This window comes from Rhinatrema bivittatum, chromosome 8 (assembly GCF_901001135.1).
Source record: "Rhinatrema bivittatum chromosome 8, aRhiBiv1.1, whole genome shotgun sequence".
Classification (NCBI taxonomy): domain Eukaryota; kingdom Metazoa; phylum Chordata; class Amphibia; order Gymnophiona; family Rhinatrematidae; genus Rhinatrema; species Rhinatrema bivittatum.
Genome location: NC_042622.1, coordinates 134,851,277 through 134,875,383, shown reverse-complemented (window position 1 = coordinate 134,875,383; position 24,107 = coordinate 134,851,277). Strand labels below are relative to the sequence as shown.

At 43.2% G+C, this 24,107-nt stretch overlaps 1 protein-coding gene across 2 annotated transcripts in view; it reads right to left on the bottom strand.

Moving 5' to 3' along the window:
- ENTPD2 (ectonucleoside triphosphate diphosphohydrolase 2) overlaps positions 1 to 24,107 on the bottom strand; it is a 178,146-nt gene that overhangs the window by 33,623 nt on the left and 120,416 nt on the right. For both annotated transcript variants that reach the window (XM_029611200.1, XM_029611199.1), the window contains exons 3-4: positions 22,391 to 22,541; positions 22,053 to 22,212 (exon numbers count right to left, since the gene is read on the bottom strand). In XM_029611200.1, the coding sequence (XP_029467060.1) occupies positions 22,053 to 22,212; positions 22,391 to 22,541 (311 nt within the window). The remainder of the gene's footprint in view (positions 1 to 22,052; positions 22,213 to 22,390; positions 22,542 to 24,107) is intronic.

The following is a 24,107-nucleotide window of genomic DNA, read 5'->3' as shown; positions in this document are numbered from 1 at the left end:
ACCCATCTCCCTGCAGAGTCAACTATCTAAGTAGAATTATCTCTGTTATAGATTGAGGAGGATCACGAGGCAACACCATGTGAAGAACTCCTACTCATGTTCTAATAGCTTGGAGAGGTAAGTCTGTTTGGTGCCGCTGGATGATGTTACTCACATGTAATGGCTAATTCATCCAGCGATCTATGCAAAACACCATTTACGGTTTGCAAACTTACTGTTTTTTTCCTTATTGATAAGGGACATAAAAGGAAGTTGGAAAGCAAGCCACCCAGCTTCATTGTATGCCTAATAATGTATTTTATTTATTTAAAATAATTTATATCCCATGCCCACCAAAGTTTGGGCGGGTTACAATGATACACTCATAATTAGTTGTCATACATCACAAGATTGAATAAGACAAAAAAAACCAAAAGGTTATTCAAAGATGAGTAGCACATATCACATTGTATGTTATCTACATAGAGGATATTTTTCAAAAGTTTATGCAGATAAATAGGTGAAGGACCTTTGCAAACTAAGGACCCCTCACCGCAGGTAGAAGTAAGCATGCTGCTCACACTAAAAGTAAATTTACCCATGGGGAAAAAAGGGACAGGGTTAGGTCAAAGGAGGGGAAAATATGCACAGGAATTTAATTTTGAAAATACAATTCATAATATAATGTATGATTACAAAATAAGACGATCACAATAATACAAATTCTCATAATACCCAGCTGAACTCAGTCCTCTATTCTCATTAGAGAATGTGTCAGCAGACTATATATATATATTGTATAAACTGTACTTAAACAGGCAAATATAGTTATCAGTATAACACATATGACCTTTGATACTGAAAGAAATTTACTGCACAAAGAAGGGATATCCAAGCAGCAGTTTAAGTTACCAAACATGGCCATGTCGGTTGCTTGTTCATTAGAAACCTGTGGAAGCCTTGAAAAGATAAGTACTGATCTTTAATTGTTGTCGATCAGATAAGATTGAATTGCAGGGTGTTCAAAAGAACTGTATATAGAGAGTCTGCACTGCAATCAGAAGGTGGTTTTTTTTGATTTAAAAGTAAAGATAAGTGAAATCAATATCGGTCCAAGTAATGGTTAAGTGCTCTAAATACAGGTTGGGCTAGATGATGGGCTTCTGTTAAGCTGTTTGTTTTTCCAATGTGCAATATGTAAAGAAATATTAGAAGATTAAAAATTAAAAAAATTAAAAAATAAATAAATAAAGATAAAAAATTAAAAATCTAAAAAAAAAATGTTCTATAATAGAAAAGTGGGTGTGTATTTGATTGCTGATTACACTGTCCATATCATCTGTCATCTTCATTTCTGCTGTTTTATTTTTATTAGTCAGTGAGTGCCTCTGAGAAGCTCACTGACTAACAAACTAATGCAAACCCAGTGCTAAGCCGGGCGCCCGTAGTGGGGCCAGGGTGCTCCAGCATGCCTTATGCTTCCCCACCCCCCTTTCTGCTTCTTTGTCCTCTTCCTGCCAGCGTGAAGGGCTGGGCAGTATCAAGGGGGATGGAGTCAATCAGGAACGGGTGGGATACAGAGCTGGGTGACACAGGCAGGGCCTCTATTTAAATGTCCTGCTACCAAAACTACAGCCTTTTTTTTTTCCCCAGAGGTCGACCAGCTTGCCTGCTTTCTTTTCTTTGAGGATGGCATTTCCCCCTTGGTGGCTTCAGCAATCCATTTTTTCCCAGAGCCTCTATTTCAGCAGCTAAGTCCAAGATTTCTTCCCTCTTGGCAGCCTTCTTTTTCAGATATACAGTTCTCGAGCCAGCCACAGTATAAACTTGGGCGTGGGGGCTCTCTCATTTTCTCTCCATTGTTTTCAGGAAGAGGAGAGTATCAGGGGCAAGCAGAGTACAGCTGAGCCACATTATAATAGCAAACAGAACCAGTGCCCGAGAAAGTAGGCCTGCACCATTTGAAGGAGTAACCAGCACTGCAGGCAGGAGTCTGGGCAGCAACAGTTTTGGAATGAAGAAGCTGGCGGGCAACAGAGGGCAGTCCAAGCAGCCACACTAAGGGACAGAGCAGGGAACCCAGGCCAGCATCAGCCACCCCTGGTCATCAGCACTCCTGGAAACGGAGCAGAGGACACCAGGAAGTGTGCAACAGTAGCATACGAAGATGACCTGTAGTAGCTGCTTTGAAGAGGCCTAAAGTTATCAGACTAACGGTTCTCTCTACGCTGTGTGCGAGCACAAAGCCCGTGAAGGCCGCACACATGATACAAACTTTAGGGCGCAGAGTTTTTAATCCTAGAGTTTTTCCAAAAAACTAGGCAAATTATTAGGCATAAAATCATTATACTTATTTTTAATTTATTTACAGCAATGATGGGAGACACCTAACGTGCGCTACATAATGTCTGTTACTTAGAACTGACTGCTAGCCTGCTAGGTCATTAATGGGATGAGGTCAGGGAGAGTTCATACTCCCAACCTCCAAGGCCATGGCATAGCTGCAGCGGTTCAGGGTACAGCGACACAGTGTGGATGGGATGCTAGCATTGCTAGGCTACACAATACACACGCGTACCCCAGTCTGGTCCCGGGTCCCGCTCCATAGCCCGACCGGTCTTGCGTGAGCACGTAAACCTGGCACCGATCCGTTCTCTCGGGCGTATGCACGCCCGAGAGCCCACCCCTGACTCATTCCTTTCCATCCCCCAGATATCTTCGGCCTGCGAGGATCCCCCCCCCCCCGCAGCCCCTGCCGATCTCTACCCGCTCCGCGAACAGGACACAATAAATGGCCGTAGCGGGTCAGACTGAGGGTCCATCGAGCCCGGTGGCGTCTGATACAGGCCGTAAGCGCCCGGCGAACACCCAAAAACAAAGTATGTCCTGTGCCGCCGATACATACAAGAATCTATGCTCTGCGTCAGCAGCTAGATGACTGAGTGTATATGACGCTATGTGGTAATATAAATCATTTATAAAGAACATTAGAACAAGATATTTAAACTTAACCAATTGACACTAAGTTGATAAAATTTAAGTAATTACAATTAAGATATTAAGATTTGAACGCATAAAAACTGAAATGAGTAAAGGTGTTAAACACAAGAGAACAGCTACATCATTTAAATCTGAATGGCTAGATGAGACTGTTGAAACTAATACCGCAAAGTCGCACGGCCTAACTCGTGTAGTCCTGTGCAAAGTTTTTTCGTATGATGAAGATAAAGGAGTCATTTGTCTGATCTGCGCTGAAGCGAAAGCTGTAGGAGAGTTTTCTACGGGTAAAAGTTGGAACGAGGTCTGGAAACTGGATTTCCTCAAAAGACATCTAGAAAGTAAATCTCACATTGACAGTGTAACAAAATTGAAAAATATGAATCCACTATTTCGTGGTGGGTTGAAGAACCTGTTACTAGAGACTCCAGAAGAAAAGCAAAGGAGGCAAATCGTAGTAGAACGGAAATGTTCAAATCCAGATGAGATAAAGGTCCTGATTGACAGTGTCTTGCTGCCATCAAATTGAACTCCTCTATGCTGGCTGTTACAGATATAAATGAACACATGGCCACATTTGTAAAGCTGCCAGATAGTTGGAGAAGTAAAAATTACGCATTTAAATTTCTTGAAGTCATCAACAGCGTTGTTCAAAATGATATAATGCATGAAATTTCTTCAGCATTGTTCCACACTTTAACCATTGATGAAAGCACTGACATATCTTTGACCAAATGCTTAATATTTTACTTTAAGTATCAGCCTAGCAATGATTTGGATTACAAAGTATCGTTTGGTGGCATTTTGCAATTAGAACATTGTGATGCTGCTTTAATCGTTTCTGCCATCAAACTCTTTTATACAGCAAACAAGCTTGATTTAAGGAAGATGGTTATGTTTACATCAGATGGAGCCTCTGTTATGTTAGGAAGAAAAAATGGAGTAGCAGCACAGTTGAAAAAAGAAATCCCACACCTAACTCAGCAATACTGTGTAGCACATCGTGAAGATTTAGGAATAACTGATACATGGAAAGAAGTCAAACTGATGCAAGACATTGAAACTCTTATCAGAACTGTGTACTTTGTTTAGTAGATCTATTTTGAAAAGAGTTAAATTTCAAGAAATCGTTGACGCCTCAGAGCATGATTCAGTGGCATTCAGACCTTTAAATGAAGTGCGATGGCTGTCGAGGCATTTTGCTGTGCAAGCTATAGTTCAAAACTATGCTGTTTTGTTATAATATTTCAAGGAAGAGTGGGGAAAAGAACCAATTGCCAAATACTGTTTCAAGAAGCTGAGCACTTCTGAGTTTAGGGTAGCTCTGGAATTTTGAATGATGTTCTATCAGATTTGGCTTCATTGTCTCTTATTCTTCAGAAGAAGGGTTTAACAACTCTAGAAGCTCACCATCTAGCTCAAGGCAAACTGAACAAGATCAGAAGTCAATATCTAACAAGCTCACCTCAGTGGAGTCAAAGTGTTAAAGCACTATTACAGGTACCAACCAATAGTGCAGTCGACACAAGCTCACTGATCACATTTATCAATCTCTTGTGTGTCCATCTGGATGAAAGGTTTCCAGAAGAGGAAGTACAGGCATGGGCTGCATTTGATATTGGGTCACTTGTCAATTGTGACTTCGATTTCAGAATTGATAACATAAATCACTTTGTGCTCAATATAAATAGTTTCTGCCTGAGGAGTTAATAGTAGTTGATCAATAAAACGACTTCAAATTCGTTGTTGCTGAGAAAATTAAAGACAAAGTTGTTTCAAATTTGTTATCTATGTTGTCATTTGTAACTCAAAATGAACAATTCAAAGACCTTGCTGCGTTGATGGTTATTGGAGGAACATTCATGGCATCCAGTATAGACTGTGAACGTGGCTTCAGTTTAATGAACGCTATGAAACCAAATTGCGGATTCTGTTACAGACGGAGCATTTGGATATAATCATGCGTGTGAAGAACTATCAACTAGATGGCGGAAATATAGATCTTGACAGAATCTATAATGAATGAACAAATGTCAAAGACCACAGGGAAAAAATGTAAATATTATGGACTGTGAAGTTGTGAACTGAGTTATGAGGCGCAGTCGCCCAGTATATGTGGTATAAAACAAATAAACTGTTGCGCTTTCTACTTGCTATACCTAGTAGCCTCTTTAGTTAAGAAGAATATAAACATGTTAACATTTCACTTGGTCTTCACTTTTTTTTTTTTTTTTTTTTAACTCCAGTAGGCTGAGTTGTAAGTTTGGACTCACAACATTAAGTTAAGTTTCAGAAAAGTTGCACACAACAAAATTTTTGCGCACATAGCATGACAGAAATTAGAGGGAACATTGGGCTAACCTAACTGGATTTACCTGATATTTGGCTAAGTTAGTCACATAATTCAACCCCCTCCTCGGAATGCCACTGGATTGCCTCTTTTTTATACAGCTATAATTTAGCCAGATAAGTGGCGGAATATACCAGTTTTGCCATTTAATCAGATAACTTTTGAATTATCTTTCTAAGTGGCTTCTGAATATAGACCTCAGTAATAATGTTAAATGTCCAAGCAAGAATAAATAAGAGATGGGGGAATAAATAAGAGATGGGGGAACGACTGCCAATGGGATACTTGCATTTTTGTTGAGGGACAAGAAATGTGTTGCTGCTATGCACGCAATGTTGAAAGAATTGATAGGGAGAAGCGCAGGGACAGGGACAGGAGGATAACTCTAGGTTTGTGGGATTAGTCTAGCTCAGAGTCTGACTCATTGGAGTCATCCAATTCTGATGCATTCTCCAGCCGGTCAGGACTTGGCCATCAGATATTAGCACCAGCCCCCGGGAGCTATTCAATGGCCATTCTAGCATCAGAAGCTCAGACAGGCTCTATGTCTTATTAGCACTGCTGGAGCTCAGCAGACTAGTTAGGAAGATACTCAGAGGAAAATATATTTATATATTCTTCCTCCTAGCAAAGGAATTTCAGAAGACATATGAAGGGAAGGAAGAGGAAAACAAAGATGAAAAGAAGAGAAGGAAGCATTGGGTCTTTAGGTCGATCAGCAATTGGATTCTAGCCTTCTTTCCACCCAATATCCCTGCCATTGCCAAGAAGCCAGAGCTGTAACCTAGCCAACTCAAATATATGGGTATGATAAACAAGGGGCACAGAACTTATATAAGTTGGGCCTGGCTGAACTATAATGAGTGTTTTCAAAATCGGCTGGCCAAACATATGGACCTGGATTTAGATATTATGAAAATGGCTCATGGGATGGCCCCGTGAGCTGCTGCACTCACCCTGGTGCAGCCGAGAGTGGCCCAGGACACCGCCAATGGTCTTCTGTGGCCAGGATGCCACCATCTCCCCAGTGCCATTGAGTGAGGCACTACAGGCTTCCATGCTCCATTTGCTCTGGGCCCCTCTTCTTCTTAGGTGTGCATGCACCTGTCTCACTGCAGTATATAGAACTCACAATGGGAAGTTGCCTCGGTGCCCCCCTGATGACATCATTGCCTACACCCTTTTTAAGGCTCCTTCTGAGGAGCAAAAGAAGCTTCAGCAACAGGTCTCCCACTGTAGCTGGGTGTGTTGCTTCAAGTTCCTGGTTCCTGTTATCCTGCGTACCTGAATCCTGCCTCATCCTGCCTTGCCTCATCCAGCCTAGTGTTATCCTTTCAGTCTTGTCCAGTGTCTTCTGTGTCTTCATCCACCCTTGGTTTGATGTCCGGATTCTGACCTCTTGCTTGGACCTGACCACAATTACCTACTGCCTGCCCCAACCTTTGTCTTCAGTCTGCTGCCAGACCTGACCCTGATAAGCCTTCTGACTCTCTCTTACCAGATTACCTTAGGGACCCACCTAAGCCCTACCAGCTGCCAGAAACCAAGGAGTCAACCTGCGGGGGAGGAGGATTGGTATGGGTGAAGCTCCAGCCTGACCCTGTACAGGGCGCGTTCAACAGCTGTTGGTGTAGACCTCATTGGTTCATCTAAGAGGCTGTACCAGCTACACCTCAGCAATAAGGGCTCACATCCACACCACTTATTACAGCTTGCTGAAGTCTCAAGCTCGCAGAATCGCCTCAAACTTCCATTATTGTCAGGCTAGCACACCAGCACCAACAGCAGCAGGATCGGCTGAACACTATGTGCAGCTATTTTCAGGACATGGCTGCCTAATCCACTCTGGCTTCTGCTCCAGCACCCATGTTATAAGCCTACTCCCACGCTTCACCCTAAGGTATGATGGAGATCTGGTAAAATGTAGAGGCTCCCTAAACCAATGTCTGATGCAGTTTGAATTGCAGGCATCCTTGATTCTAACACCCCGAGTCAAGGTGACATTCTTTCCTTGTTGGGTGGCTCTACCCTGGCTTGGGCCTCACCCCTTTGGGAAAGAAATGATCCACTCTTCGGAGACCTGTCACACTTCCTGCAAGAATTTCAGCAGATTTTCGATAAGCCCAGTAGCATAGCTTCCAAGGTATCTGAACTCCTGCGAATTAGGCAAGGCTCTCATGGTCTGTGGGGGAGTACGCAATGCACTTCCATACTCTGGCCTCAACTTCAGTGGGGCAGTGACAGCGACCCATCCACCTTGCCCCAAATTTCCAGTTACCAGTGACCCCCTCCTCCGCTCATCCCCTGAGACAGGACAGACTCCAGGAGAGGCCATGCAGGTTGACCACTTCAAGTTATCCGCTGAGGAGAAGCAAAGATGCATGTGCTTATATTGTGAGCATCTGGACACGTCGCAAATCACTGCCCAAATAAGCCATGAAACTTAAGAACTAGGCCTGGTGGGAGAGGCCACCTTAATTCATTCCTTCACCATTCCTCAACTGCTAGTACCAGTATTTCTCTCTCTTGGGGACAATTCTTGCGAACACTTTTGCCTTCTTGGATACCGGCACTGACGGCAGCTTCATTCATGAGGCTTTCATCCATCAGCACTGAATACAGATAGCCCCTCTGGATACTCTAAGAACATAAGAACATGCCATACTGGGTCAGACCAAGGGTCCATCAAGCCCAGCATCCTGTTTCCAACAGTGGCCAATCCAGGCCATAAGAACCTGGCAAGTACCCAAAAAGTAAGTCTATTTCATGTTACCAATGCTAGTAATAGCAGTGGCTATTTTCTAAGTCAACTTAATTAATAGCAGGTAATGGACTTCTCCTCCAAGAACGTATCCAATCCTTTTTTAAACACAGCTATACTAACTGAATTAACCACATCCTCTGGCAACAAATTCCAGAATTTAATTGTGCGTTGAGTGAAAAAGAACTTTCTCCGATTAGTTTTAAATGTGCCACATGCTAACTTCATGGAGTGCCCCCTAGTCTATTATCTGAAAGACTAAATAACAGATTCACATCTACCCATTCTAGACCTCTCATGATTTTAAACACCTCTATCATATCCCCCCTCAGCCGTCTCTTCTCCAAGCTGAAAAGTCCTAACCTCTTTGGTCTTTCTTCATAGAGGAGCTGTTCCATTCCCCTTATCATTTTGGTCGCCCTTCCCTGTACCTTCTCCATCGCAATTACATCTTTTTTGAGATGCGGCGACCAGAATTGTACACAGTATTCAAGGTGGGATCTCACCATGGAGCGATACAGAGGCATTATGACATTTTCTGTTTTATTCACCATTCCCTTTCTAATAATTCCCAACATTCTGTTTGCTTTTTTGACTGCCGCAGCACACTAAACCAATGATTTCAATGTGTTATCCACTTTGATGCCTAGATCTCTTTCTTGGGTGGTAGCACCGAATATGGAACCTAACATTGTGTAACTATAGCATAGGTTATTTTTCCCTATATGCATCACTTTGCACTTATCCACATTAAATTTCATCTGCCATTTCGTTGCCCAATTTTCCAGTCTCACAAGATCTTCCTGCAATTTATCACAATCTGCTTGTGATTTAACTACTCTGAACAATTTTGTATCATCTGCAAATTTGATTACCTCATTCATCGTATTTCTTTCCAGATCATTTATAAATATATTGAAAAGTAAGGGTCCCAATACAGATCCCTGAGGCAATCCACTGCCCACTCCCTTCCACTGAGAAAATTGTCCATTTAATCTTACTCTGTTTCCTGTCTTTTAGCCAGTTTGTAATCCACGAAAGGACATCACCACCTATACCATGACTTTTTACTTTTCCTAGAAGCCTCTCATGAGGAACTTTATCAAACGCCTTCTGAAAATCCAAGTACACTACATCTACCGGTTCACCTTTATCCACATGTTTATTAACTCCTTCAAAAAAGTGAAGCAGATTTGTGAGGCAAGACTTGCCTTGGGTAAAGCCATGCTGACTTTGTTTCATTAAACCATCATGTCTTTCTATATGTTCTGTGATTTTGATGCTTAGAACACTTTCCACTATTTTTACTGGCACTAAGTCAAGCTAACTGGTCTGTAGTTTCCCAGATCGCCCCTGGAGCCCTTTTTAAATATTGGGGTTACATTAGCTATCCTCCAGTCTTCAGGTACAATGGATGATTTTAATGATAGGGTACAAAGTTTTACTAATAGGTCTGAAATTTCATTTTTGAGTTCCTTTAGAACCCTGGGGTATATACCATCCGGTCCAGGTGATTTACTACTCTTCAGTTTATCAATCAGGCCTACCACATCTTCTAGGTTCACCGTTATTTGGTTCAGTCCATCTGAATCATTACCCATGAAAACCTTCTCTGGAACAGGTATCTCCCCAACATACTCTTTAGTAAACACCAAAGCAATCATTTAATCTTTCCATGATGGCCTTATCTTCTCTAAGTGCCCCTTTAACCCCTCGATCATCTAACGGTCCAACTGACTCCCTCACAGGCTTTCTGCTTCGGATATGTTTAAAAACGTTTTTATTGTGAGTTTTTGCCTCTACGGCCAACTTCTTTTCAAATCCTCTCTTAGCCTGTCTTATCAATGTCTTACATTTAACTTGCCAACGCTTATGCATTATCCTATTTTATTCTGTTGGATCCTTCTTCCAATTTTTGAATGAAGATCTTTTGGCTAAAATAGCTTCTTCCACCTCCCCTTTTAACCATGCCGGTAATCGTTTTGCCTTCTTTCCACCTTTCTTAATGTGTGGAATACATCTGGACTGTGCTTCTAGAATGGTATTTTTTTATTTTTTTTTTAACAATGACCACGCCTCTTGCACACTTTTTACATTTGTAGCTACTCCTTTCAGTTTTTTTCTTACAATTTTTCTCATTTTATCAAAGTTTCCCTTTTGAAAGTTTAGCACGAGATCCGTGGATTTGCTTACTGTCCCCCTTCCAGTCATTAATTAAAATCTCATCATATTATGATCACTATTTCCAAGTGGCCCCAACAAAGTTACCTCTCTCACCAAATCTTGTCCTCCACTGAGAATTAGATCTAAAATTGCTCCCTCTCTTGTCGGTTCCTGGACCAATTGCTCCATAAAAATGGCATTTATTCCATCCAGGAACTTTATATCTCTAGCATGTCCCAATGATACATTTACCCAGTCAATATTAGAGTAATTGAAGTCTCCCATTATTACCGCACTACCAATTTGGTTAGCTTCCCTAATTTCTCTTAGCATTTCACTATTAGTTTCACCATCTTGATCAGGTGGACGGTAGTATACTCCTATCACTATAGTCTTCCCCGACACACAAGGGATTTCTACCCATAAAGATTCAATTGTGCATTTAGTCTCATGCAGGATGTTTATCCTGTTGGACTCTATGCCATCCCGGACATAAAGTGCCACACCGCCCCCCGAATGCTCCTCTGTCATTGCGATATAATTTGTACCCCGGTATAGCACTGTCCCACTGGTTGTCCTCCTTCCATCATGTCTCTGAGATGCCAATTAAGACTATGTCATCATTCACTGCTATACATTCTAATTCTCCCATCTTACTTCTTAGACTTCTGGCATTAGCATACAAACATTTCAAAGTTTGTTTTTTGTTTGTATTTTCATTCTGCTTTTTAATTGATAGGGATAAGTTAGAATTTTTTTAGCTCAGCTGAGTTTTTAGTTACAGGCACTTGGACTACTTTTCTTATTATTGGAACCTCACTGTCGGGATGCCCTAATTCTAATGCATCATTAGTATCCTTTGAAGATACCTCCCTCCGAACCATGCGCTGCTCAGCGACTGTCGGCTTTCCCCTTTGTTCTAGTTTAAAAGCTGCTCTATTTCCTTTTTAAAGGTTAGCGCCAGCAGTCTGGTTCCACCCTGGTTAAGGTGGAGCCCATCCCTTTGGAAGAGACTCCCCCTTCTCCAAAAGGTTCCCTAGTTCCTAATAAAACTGAATCCCTTTCTTTGCACCATCATCTCATCCACGCATTGAGACTCCGGAGCTCTGCCTGCCTCTGTTGACCTGCGCGTGGAACAGGGAGCATTTCAGAGAATGCTACCCTGGAGGTTCTGGATTTAAGCTTTCTACCTAAGAGTCTAAATTTGGCTTCCAGAACCTCCCTCCCACATTTTCCTATGTCGTTGGTGCCCACATGTACCATGACAGCCGGCTCCTCCCCAGCACTGTCTAAAATCCTATCTAGGTGACGCGTGAGGTCCGCCATCTTCGCACCAGGTAAGCATGTTACCAGGCGATCCTCACGCCCACCAGCCACCCAGCTGTCTACATTCTCAGTCTCCTCTGAATATGGAGAACCTTTATGTGGACATGTCGCAAGAGCCACTGTACCCTTCACTATGCAAACAGGGATTCTGCATAAAGAACAAATCAGTCTACATGTCTTGCCTAAAACAGTAAATGGAGTCATCTTGGGCCTACCATGGTTTATACTACATCAGCCTCACATTGATTGAGCCACCTTGCAGATTGTCAAGTGGAACGCTTGCTATCACGAGCATTGCCTTACCAAAGTTTTAGCTGTGGTGCCCTTGGCTCGGACAAGGGCACCACAGCTGTGTATTGTATCTGCCACCACAATACACAGAGTTTGCAGATGTAGTCAGCAAACAGCAGGTGGAGGTCTTGCCACCTCATCGTTCCTATGACTGTGCCATTGACTTGGTCCCTGACTTAGTACCGCCCAAAGGCTCTCTGCCCCTGAAACAGAGGCTATGACCAAATATATTAGAGAAAATTTGGACAAAGGCTTCATTCACCCCTCTTCGACACTTGCTGGAGCTGGATTCTTTTTCGTTGAGAAGAAGGATGGGTTGTTACATCTTTGTATTGACTATCGTAGCCTTAACTCTATTACCAAGAAAAACCAGTATCCTCTTCCCTTGATCTCTTAGCTCTTTGACCACCTTCGGAGCAAGCAGATATTTACCAAGCTGGATCTTCGAGGGTCAAACAATCTGATCAGGATCCAAGAAGGTGACGAATGGAATACTACCTATAACACCTACGATGGTCACTATGAATACCTAGAGATGCCCTGTGGGTTGTGCAATGCCTCCCCAGTCTTCCAATTTATGGTCAATGAGATCTTCTAGGATCTTCTCTACTCCTATGTTGTAGTTTACCTGGATGATATCCTAGACTTCTCTAAGTCTTTGACGGAGTACATCCATGTGAAACAGATCCTCCAGAGACTCCAGGAGCACCATCTCTTCATGAAATTAGAGAAGTGTACCTTCAAACAGAAATAACTTCCTTTCTTAGGAGATATTATCTCTCACCATGGCCTACATATAGACCCAGACAAATTAAAGGTCATACTGGAGTGGCTCTGTCCCATGGGCCTCAAGGCGCTGCAATGTTTCCTGGGGTTCACCAGTTACTATAGGCAATTTATTCATGATTACTCCTCCTTGATAGCACCAGCCCTAACTAAAAAGGGCTCGGACACCAAAAAACACCACCCAGGACGCTATCCAAGCTTTTGCAAGTGCAGAGACTAAACCCTCATCACGCCCACTGGTCATTTTTTAATTGGGGTTTGAATTTGAGTTGTGGTACTATCTTGCAGAAAAGAAATGATGAGCCGTTGCCCTCTCACGTTCCCTTGATATTGAGCTCTCAGGAATCTCCATGGCATATATTCGACCCTACGGAGATTGTGGTCACTGCCACATTCACAATTCCTGCTGGGAAGACTGTAGTTTCCCAAAGCCTATGACAGAAGGTACTGCAGTGAGCTCAAGGCTCCCGCTTGGCGGTTCACCCAGGAATCACCAGAACTTTGGAATTAATCTTCCGACACTACTGGTGGTCCCAAATAAAGACTGACGTAAAGTGTACGTAGATTCCTGCCTCATGTGTTCCATGAATAAGAGTGTAAGAGCTCAAATTTGGGGGCTGTTACAGCTGCTGCTTGCCCCCAAGGAACCCTAGACCCATTTGGCCACTGACCTTCCCTTCTCTGGCGGCACCACCACCATACAGGTGGTAGTGGATAAATCTTCTAAAATTACTCTTTTGATGCCCTTCCGAGCCTCCTTTCAGCAACTGAACTGGCTAAACTCTTTGTCCAACATATCTTCCATCTGCAAGGACTCCCCCTTCACATCCTCTCAGACTGAGATACTGGAAAGGTTTGTGCAGGAAGTTTGGAATTATGTTGGATTTCTCTTCAGCTTACCATCCCCAGAGCAATGGACAAACAGAGTAAATCAGAGTCTCAAGGCCATTCTGCAAGCCTATGTGAACTAGCAGCAAGATAACAAGGCCTCCCTCTTCCCATGGGCTGAATTCTGCCACAATAACATCACCTTTTTATATAGTGTTCAGGTGTCAACCTTGCACACTAACACCTGTTCTTATCTCAGTCACTTGCCCAGCAGCTAATCTGATGGGGTTTGAACTCCAGGCATTCCACCTGAAGACAGATCACCTCCTAGAGCAAGCAGTGCAATGGTTTAAAAAACAAGCTGACAAGTAATGTTGCCCAGGAAACCTGGTTTGGCTCAGCATTAAAAATCTGTGCTTGAAAATGTCTTTGTTAAAATCGCTCTGCAATTTGTAGGTCTGTCCCCTGTTGAATGACAACTCTGTCCAGTAGACTACAAACTCAAACTGCATCCATCTCTATGCATCGATGATGTCTTCCATGTACTTGTTGAAACCTGCAATTCTCTCTTGGCTGGGCAGACCGCCCCTCCATACCATTAAAGTTGCTATGGAAGACGACACTCAGTTCGAGGTCCAAGAGATCTTGGGTTCCAGAGTCCAAAACCAGTTGCCGTATCTAATCTTCTGGAAAGACTATGGACCGGAGGAAAATTCATGGGAGCCAGCCTCCCTTCTCCAAACCCCCCAACTCACATCAGAGTTCCTTAGAAGATTCCATGGGAAACCCAACCCTAGAAGACTGGTGAGGGGGCTTTGGAGGGAGTACTGTTAGGAAAATGGCTTGTGGGATAGCCCCGCAAGCTGCTGCATTCACCCAACTCCACCAAGAGCAGCCAAAGACACTGCCAATGCTCTCCTGTGGCTGGAAGGGCCCACAAGCTGTCTCCCCAGTGCTACCGATGCATATAGTGGTGTGGTTTTTGGGGCATATTTCTAAGGAGTTTGGTGTGCTACTCCATAGCAATTTGAGTGGAGGTCACTAGCTTGGTCACAATGTCAGTGCTGGAATTGTTCCCAGTAGTATTATCTTTATTTGTATGGTGCCAGGGTCTGGCTAGTAGGAGAGCAGTTCTGTATTCTGACAATATGGGTGTAGTAGAGGCAGTTAACAGGCAGACAGTGAAATGCCTGGGTAGTGTTGAGCTCCTTAGGGTTCTGATACTCAGATGCCTTGTCCTGAATATTCATTTAACCATTAGGCATGTTCTGAAGCTTTATCTTGGCTCCAGAAGCAGAAAAGCATCCTACCTGGGTACCAGCCCCCATCTAGGATATTATCCTGAACAGGAATCAACTTGCTGAAGGTGCCAGTGACTCCAAGTACATGGCGGTTGTTAGTGTCGGGCTGGAGATTAATCCAAGTGTTCCAGTTGCACAGGGATATTGCAGACAGGTCCCTCTGATCTCAAGTCAACTTGTGGATTTTGTTGCATGGGCTATACAAGTGGGTGGGTCTCATGGCAGCCTGGTAGTGAGCATGATTAGGGTGGTGTTCTTCATGAAGCTAAGTGGACAGGAGGACCTAACAAAATCCTCTCTTGTTAAAAAGCTAGTGCAGAGTTGTGCCAGGGAAATTAGGGGTCAGTGCCCAGAGGGATATGCGCCAGTCCATTACTCACAATGTTCTCGTCATTCTTTTGGAAGCAGCAGGATTATTTGATTCTCGCCTGCAGAAGCTGCATTATTCCAGGTAGCATTTTCCTTTGTCTTTTTCAGGGTTCTCTAAATAAGCAAGTTAGTTTCACTAGCATGTCATTCTCTAGGGTTTATTGGCCTTCTTTGGAAAGACGTGCAAGTTTCAGACAGCAAGGTAGTCTCGTGTATTTGAAAACTAGGACTGACTGGCTTGGGAAGGGCCAGTAGGTCTGCCTGGAGTGCACTACTGGTGTAGCAAACTGTCAATGTTCCAGTTTGGTGCAGTCCTTAAGAGATGCATGGCAGCAGTTGTGCTTAAACCACAGATGTTTGTTTTTTGCTTCCATTCATTCAGGATTAGTGCAGCCACCTTTGCAGCCTCCCAAGGCCTGCCACCTGAAGTGATTAAGCACATTGGGTACTGGCGCTGCAACAAATATAAAGGATAACCTTAGGCCAGCATAAATACAGGCAGTTATAATCACTGCAGTGGGGTGCCAATCACCCACCTCAATAATTTAATATTAATTTTTTCTTATTCCAGTCTGCTGGAAGATGATGTGGCTTTGCGGCCATTTCTTCATCTTCTGGGCTAGTAGGTAAGCACAGAACAGCTCCTGGGTGAAATCTTCACTTTGCCACCAGAGGAGTCATATTATACTGGCTAGGGGATACGGAATGCGATGGAGCCAGTTGGTTCCAGCTGTTCTTGAGGTCAGCCATGCATCCCGTTTACTCACTATGATCCTGATTCACTCGGGTGGGAACCATTTGTGCTCAATCAGCAATAAGGGGAATTGATTGACCAGATGAAAATGGACACGCTCCAAGTTGAGTCTACTTTCCTATGGTTGACACTGATCTGATCCAACATAATCCCTCATCGGGTTTGGCAGAGAGTGAAAAATCCCAAAGCCATCAATAAATCATGGAGACAGGTCGACTGGGAGTTTGTAACTTGGTTGGACAGTATGGTGATTGCACACGATCTCATTGGTCTCAATGTTTTCTTGAATTCCTTTCTTTACGTTCTGGAAGCTGGTGCAATTTTTCCTAGCAGCAGTAGTGAGGACTGAGTGAGGACAAGTGAAGCTGCTGCCCTCACTTATTGCGGGAACTTCCTTTATACTTCCCTTGGGTCTGGCAGGGGTCAAGCCACCCATGTCGGTGCAAAGGGCAAGGCACCTGGGATAATGGCAGAACCCATAGGTCCTGGGACCTCCTTATAAGTGTTGCCACCATTGGTTGGCCCCTGTGACATAGTAAGGGCCATCGGCTGCCAGTAAATTTTGATTACTGGCGGCCGACGGCCCAAGTGCAGGAGATTGCTCCCAGACCCCCGCTGGACCACCAGGGACTTTTGGCAGGTCTTTGGGGGGGGGGGGGGGTCAGGAGGGTGGGGGATTGTAGTTAATTAAATTTAAAGGGTTGGGATGGGGGTTTTTTCCCCTACAGAAAGAGAATGATAAGAGTTTTCTGATCTGGGAAGTGATCTGGATGATTGTCACTGGTTTTAAAATGTTCTTTTTACTAGTATAATTGTACTGTTATAATTGTTTTTTTTGGGGGGGGGGTTGGGGGGTTAATTTTATTTGATGTTTTATGAGACCAGTAATGTTTCAGTTTTTCCACTGTTGCACTGCATACGGAGTCTGGCTTGTTGTGGTTTTCAGTTCAGTTATTATCTGCACATTTCTATTTATACTAACTTTAGGACCGATCTTTGGCACAACCAGACTTATCTAGTTAAGTTATATTGCTAACTCTGAATACCGGAGTTAGTTGGATAATTTATCCGGCTAACGTAACTCCTCCTCGAAACACCCCTTAGTTATTCAGCAAACTTTTAACTCAATAACATATCCAGCGAAATTGTAGCCGTATAAGTGCCCAAATATTTATTTAGCTGGATAACTATTTGACCGTTGCTCAGGAGTATTGCATGTACACTAGGACAGTACTTCTGCTATCACTGTGGTGGGTGTGGGTGAAGAACCAGATTCCTCTCTTCCATCTTCTCCACTACCGGGCCACCACGCTCACAACTGACTTTTACTGCACATATTGCAGTATCAATTTTCAGTTCTGGAAATATGATAAACACAAGCCTGGACAAAAGGACTATAGAAGGGCTGCTACCTTCTCTTGTCCATTCACTTTCCAGATGTTAAGAAAGGAAGACCAATAGCAGATCCCAGTCTGGCCTTCAGTGCTGTCTGTGGTTGGTGTTACTTCTCGATCGTCTCTCTTCAGGGCAGTTGCTGCACATAACAGCACTGGCACCCCCCCCTTCCCTTTCAGGCTTGTGTCCTCACAGATTGACTGAAAAGAGTGATAAGGAGCCCCCCACCCCGGCCTGGTGCTCAGGGCAGTCACCTTGCTCACCCGCTCCTGGAAGTAGCCCTGACTGTGTTTATGGGCTTTATGTTTTATGCTTACAGACATTCTTAAAAATGCTTTCTCAAGATTAACAAAAGTCCCTAGGTTTTCAGCGGTGTTAAAAAGAAAACAAAAAACAGGCACATACAATGCAATTCAGTCTTGAAATCTGAATTCCCCAGGCAAGAGGCCCTACCTTGTTCAAATGAATGAGGGCCACTCAACAAAAGATTACACAAAAGAACACAGAGTTTTCAAATGTTTGCACAGAAAATAATAATAGAATAAATTTGTTCCCCTTGGGTGAAGAATACAGAATGTATACTTCATATTAAACCAAGCAAAGAGAAGCGTCCATAACCCCACCCCTCCAGCCAGAGAAATAATGGTATATACTAATCAGATTTTCAGCTTCTTAGTTCTGAGGAAGGACAAATGTCAAGGTTGTTTACTTTTGCACCAGTGACTTGCTGTTTTAAGTTTCCACTTGCTCCTCAGATTTCACTTTCATTGTTATAATTCTTACAGTATTTCAGCGGTGATCAGAGATGTGAATGACTGTGTGAAAGAATGCCAGTAGTGCACAGAAATATGTTACACACCAAAGCATGAAGATGGCCAGTACTAGTACCTATTGTAAACTTTTAGCTCGTACTTTTTTACCAGAGGGGAAAGCACAAGAATAAACAGAACCAAAAGTAGTCCATGCTTTCTTGCCAGGTATAGGCAAGCCGCCCCACCTATTTCCTGTAACAGATTATGGATAGATTCTGAGTCAAGGGGCTATGGAAATAAAAGATGCAGTTCATAAAACTATATCAATTAGATAGCTGGCTACACAAATAAATAGGCTACAAATGGGTTGAAGAACTATAGATGGATTGATAAACAATCTAATGCAGTGGTTTCCAACCCAGTCCTCAGGTTTTCAGGGTAATTATCTACAATGCATATGCATGAAGTAGATTTGCATACAATGGAGGCAGTGCATGCAAATCTACCTCAAGCATATTTGTAATGGGGCTTTTCCAGTCACTCACATTTTCCCCAGTTTTCCATCATGGGCAGTGGGAGGGGATTTTGGGAATTTTTTTTTTTAGAATCCTCCCTCCTTTTTGGGGAAGTTTTAGTGGGGTAAAAAAGCCACTGGAGCATGCTCAGTGATTTAGTGGAGAGAAGACGTAGGAAGAGAGAGAGATTGTTGGCTCATCAAGTTCTGGAAGGTAACCAGAGAGTGGGTTGGAGGGAGGAGGAGGAGGAGCTTGGCTGTTGGGTCCTTTATCTGAGGTTGAAGAGTTGTGATTTGAGTAGACTTAAGGAGAAGGCATTCCCCTGGGATGCTGAAAGGCTGGAATCAAAGATCTATTTGAGCAGATAGAGAAGCAAGGGTGAGAAGAATTGGAGGACTCAAAAGACTTAGAAGTTTGAGAGTTGGTTTACAATTTGAGAGTTTTTGGACCATTTGTTAGATTTTTTGAGCTCTGGGCACTTTTTCCAACTTTTGACCCGTTTATGCTGGAACCTCACTCCAGTTATCCTACCCTACAAGCAGTGGTGCAGGAGAAGGGAGACCAGCAAGGAGCCCTAGAATGGACAAGGAAACTATGGTTTTTCTCACGGTAATATTTTTCTCTATTTTGGCCTGGATACTCAATTTTAAGTTAAACTGTTTATTTTGACCACCAAGGACTCTGCTTGTTTTTTTCCTGTGTCACTAATTGAATGGATGGCGACTGGGTAGACTGTTACTCAGGGCTGGTGCTAGCTTTTTTGCTGCCCTGTGCAAGCAATTATTGTGGCACCCCCACATCATTCACGCTCTGTCTCAGGCCTGCCAAAAAAAGCCCGGTTCCTTCCAGCAACCTAAACTTCAAACACTGTTACCCCTCTACTCTCCAGGTCTTCACCCCCTCCCTGGAACCCATGGCTGGTGCAAAAGTATTAGGTGCAAATCTTATACCCTTGCACCCTTACCTCCTGCTCTCGCCACATACACAATTAACAATTATGCATTTATAATAGATTTTACATGAAAAGGAATATTCAAAGTACAATCTTCTGAGGTAAAAAAATATCACAAGTATTTACATGCACTTCTTTGGTGCCAACCAGAAAACCCTACAAAAAAAGATACTTGGAACCCATATGGCATTAGGGTTTCTGTAATGCGTGTTAGGTGTGGGCTTGACCCTCAGAAAGCCATGAGAAAATTACAATTAAAATTTAATAAACCACCCACACCAAAACATCTCTGCCTGCACTTAAACATGTAACAACTCTACTTATGAAAAGGCAACACTGCAAATATTACATCAGGCCCTAAACACCAATGCACCTTATACAAGGAAACAAAACAAATCAAGCTGTTATAAATTCCTACACACTAGCAGAATCTCTCATCTCAATCACACGTGCAGAACACAGGCAGACTCTCACCAAATACAGGAAAAAGAAGCCATCAAGTATAAATAGAAACTGCATGGCTAAAACTGCAGGCTAATACTGAATAGAGAAACTGCAACAAGTCAGTCTCTATGCAGTGTAACAATGGAAAAAAATAGAAAACATTATTAAATCCTCAGACATTTAACAATAAAATCATATAATAAATATATTAATCATAATTGTATAAATATACTTCCAAAAAGAACATTACAAAACAGCAAAAAACGCCTTAACGCATGCAAAAAGCAACATAACGCATGGTGTGTTGCTAATTTTTAAAAGGGGAGGGATTGGGGCAGAGTCAGGGACAGGAATTTTGTAAAAGTGGGCTGGCTTCACAAATTGTGAAGCCATAATGCATGATAACGCACAGTTGTAACGCTGAAAATAACTATATCTTTTTCATTGGCGTTAAGCTGTGCAATGTAATGCGTGAGAGAGAGAGAGAGAGAGAGAGAGAGAGAGAGAGAGAGAGAGAGAGAGAGAGAGAGAGAGAGAGAGAGAGAGAGAGAGAGAGAGAGAGAGAGAGAGAGAGAGAGAGAGAGCGCCTCTGGGGGTGGCACCATAGTAAGCAGCTATTTATGCTACTATAGGAGGCCCACCTAATAACTCGAAGTGAGGTTTAGGCAGTAGTGTAGGGGTTAAAGGCCACTTTGACATGCAGAGTGAGACGTACGAACAGAACAGTGCACTCTTGTGAAGATTTCATGGTCTTTCGGAGTGAGGAACTCACACAACAATGACATTTGTACAATGTTCTCTCAACGTAGCTTGATGGACTCTACCTGGATAACATCAAGCTAGGTTGAGAGAACACTGTACAAATCTCATCGTTGTGTGAGTTTCCACACTCCTCGAGTTATTAGGTGGGCTTCCTATAAGTAGCTAACTACAAGGGCCTTATAGATAGGTGTGTTCTCTCTCTCTCTTTCCCCCTCCCTCCCAGTGGTTGCAGGTAGGAAATGCAATAACTGTGGTATTACCACAAAGTGCAAAACGTTAACACACTTTGCGGTAATACCTATGCGAAGCGCTAAGATAACGCACATTGTGATAAATAGGTTATTACCATAAAAACGCCCCTCATCCTATCGCATGCGATATTTTGATGAATCTAGCCCTCAATTTGTTTTAAATTTCTCAAATATCAATAAAATATTTCAAAACAGCAGACACAAACAATATCCAAAAATTAAAACTAATAAGGATAAAATAATTCACGCTCGCCATACCTGGAAACCTTTGATTTCCAGTCACTCAGATTGTTGTGGATCAGTGAGAGAGGACTGCATAAACTTTCTCCTCTCTCATACACATGCATGTATATGCTCTCCCCCTCATATACGCACATGCTCCCTCTCAAACACATTCGCACTCACACCCAAGCTCACACATAATTCCTCCTACATACACGTTCACACACATACGTTCCCCTCTTACTTACACATATACACGCAAGATCCCTCTCTCTCACATATACGTGCTCAGACACACACACTCACAGACATGGCCCTGTCCTCTTCCTCTTCTTCGCCGCATGGCCCTGTGTGCCTCCTTCTTCTTTGCCACGCCAGCAGCTCATTCAGTCTTGGCCTCAGGCCGCCACCCTGTGCAAGTGCATGGCTTGCACAGAGGGTTGCGCTGGTCCTGCTGTTACTTTACTTTGGTACTGATTTTCACTTCCTTGCTCCTGTTCTGGTTTTTTCTGCATTTGGTAAGTATCATTCAGCTGGAGTGGGAACCATTGAACTTAATACTGACCATGCCAGGGGCCCAGGAAGATAATGTCCCCTCCGCTGGACTTAAGCCCTGGCAATGTAGCACCTCTGGATGATATTCACAGGACAAACAGGGAATTGGCTACACATTTATTATGAATATCCGATTAGTTAGGTGTTTCCTGAGGACTGGGTTGAGAACCCCTGGCCTAATGGATAGGACACAAATGCAACTAAGGGTGAATGTGCAATAGACCTGCAGATAATAGCAAGTAGTTGGATAGAAAGACAAAGAACACATACAGACACAAATAAGAGTTTAGACTTCATACCTTGATAAAGTTCTCCAGGAGGTAGTTGGCAGTGACCCAGCCAAACACCCCTTCATCTTGACCAGAGAGAATTTTCGCTCCCCGAAAGTCAAATGGGTAGGTCTTCAAGGTGGAGCTCACAGCTTCAAGGACAGCGTCTGAGGTAGCAGAGTTTTCCATGCTATGACGAGGTGAACCACAAAACAAAACTAAGCATTTGAATAGTAAATGGTCTGCAAATCCATGGTTTATACAAAGCTCTCATTTTTCTGTTAACACAGCATTGTTAATGCTTAAACAGCTGCAGAGGCCGCAGGGCATGTACTGTCTAATGCTAGAACAAAAGAAAGAAAGCTTACTTCAGTAGTCTCATGCCAGCAGTGGCTCCCAGGTAGATAGGGGTGACAGAATGTCTCTCCGCTGGAACATCCTTTTGAGCCTGTTTGAGACATTCCTCAAGGCTCTTACCGGCATCTGGAGGATGGCTTGCATAGCCAGAGATTCCAGGACCTGTAAAAAGGAGAAAAGTCATCATACTACTCTAGTTATAGCCAAACTCCAGGCATGTAAGAACATGCCATACTGGGTCAGACCAAGGGTCCATCAAGCCCAGCATCCTGTTTCCAACAGTGGCCAATCCAGGCCAATAGAACTTGGCAAGTACCCAAAAACTAAGTCTATTCCATGTTACTGTTGCTAGTAATAGCAGTGGCTATTCTCTAAGTAGCTGGAGAGGCTGCTATCATGCAAGTCCTTTAAGACACTATGAGTTCAATATTTAAAAAAAAAAAAAAAAAAATTTCCCACTGAGCAGGTGGATTTGCCAGTTATCTTTAGGAAAATTTTCAGCTGAACCTAAACATCTGGGGTTTTCAGTTGAAAATTTGGCTAAATATAGCCAAATTTGACCAGGTAGATTTACAAACTTAGCCAATTATTTCTGAATGTCAGCTAGCAGGTTAAGTAAAAAAACAAACAAAAACAAACCAAAGGGTAAAAAAAAAAAAAAAAAAGATTCCCCCTTCCTTCCAACTATAAATAAAAAGTCAGGCCACTCTGTTCCCAATCCCAATACACAAAATAGACAACAGGTGCCATCCCACTTCCCCCCTCCTGTTCCACATAATGGGCCAAATAGCATGTGGATCTGATCCCCCTTCCTTAGTATAAAGCATGCAAGCCCCAGTGTTTCCATCCAGACCCCAAGCCTCTCCAGGCCAAGCCAGTGGCACAGAGACTTCTCTCATCCTGGCTTGGCATCCAGCACTGAAGCAACATTAGGACTTCCATGCTTTTGGCTTAGGAAGAAAGGTGATCAGGACCACATGCTATTTGGTGCATTTTGGGGATTGGGAGGCAGAACAGAGAAGCCTGGCTTGGTTTTTGCTTTGTTTATAGTCAGGAGGGACTGGGGCGACAGACAAGTTAGTTTTGGTTTGCAGTGTAATTGGCTGGCCATTTAAGTGGCAAACACCAGAATTTGGCCGGCTAAATGTAGCTGTTCAACCCGATAAATTTTCCAAGGCTTTGATATAGCCAGCTAAGTCCTTACCCTTTGAAAACTGACCCCCTACACTTAAGAACATAAGAAATTGCCATGCTGGGTCAGACCAAGGGTCCCATCAAGCCCAGCATCCTGTTTCCAACAGAGGCCAAACCAGGCCACAAGAACCTGGCAAGCAAGTACCCAAACACCAAGAAGATCCCATGCTACTGATGCAATTAATAGCAGTGGCTATTCCCTAAGTAAAATTGATTAATAGCCGTTAATGGACTTCTTCTCCAAGAACTTATCCAAACCTTTTTTAAACACAGCTATGCTAACTGCTAGTGCAGTTAGCATAGCTTTTATACAAGTTAGAACTTGTATTAAAGCCAGGGGTGAGCAAACAAGGGGGCGAGCCCTTCACGAGAGAAGTGAGCAGTCTTGAAGGGGGCCATGCTGGCTGCCCAGTCAGGCAAGGAAGAAATGGCTGTGCTGTCAAGTCTTGATGCCGTGAAGGCGCTGCAAGCTCAGAAGGGAGGGGGGCTTAGCCATGTTTCTCTTCTGATGGGCTGGGGAGAGGAGCTGCTTCC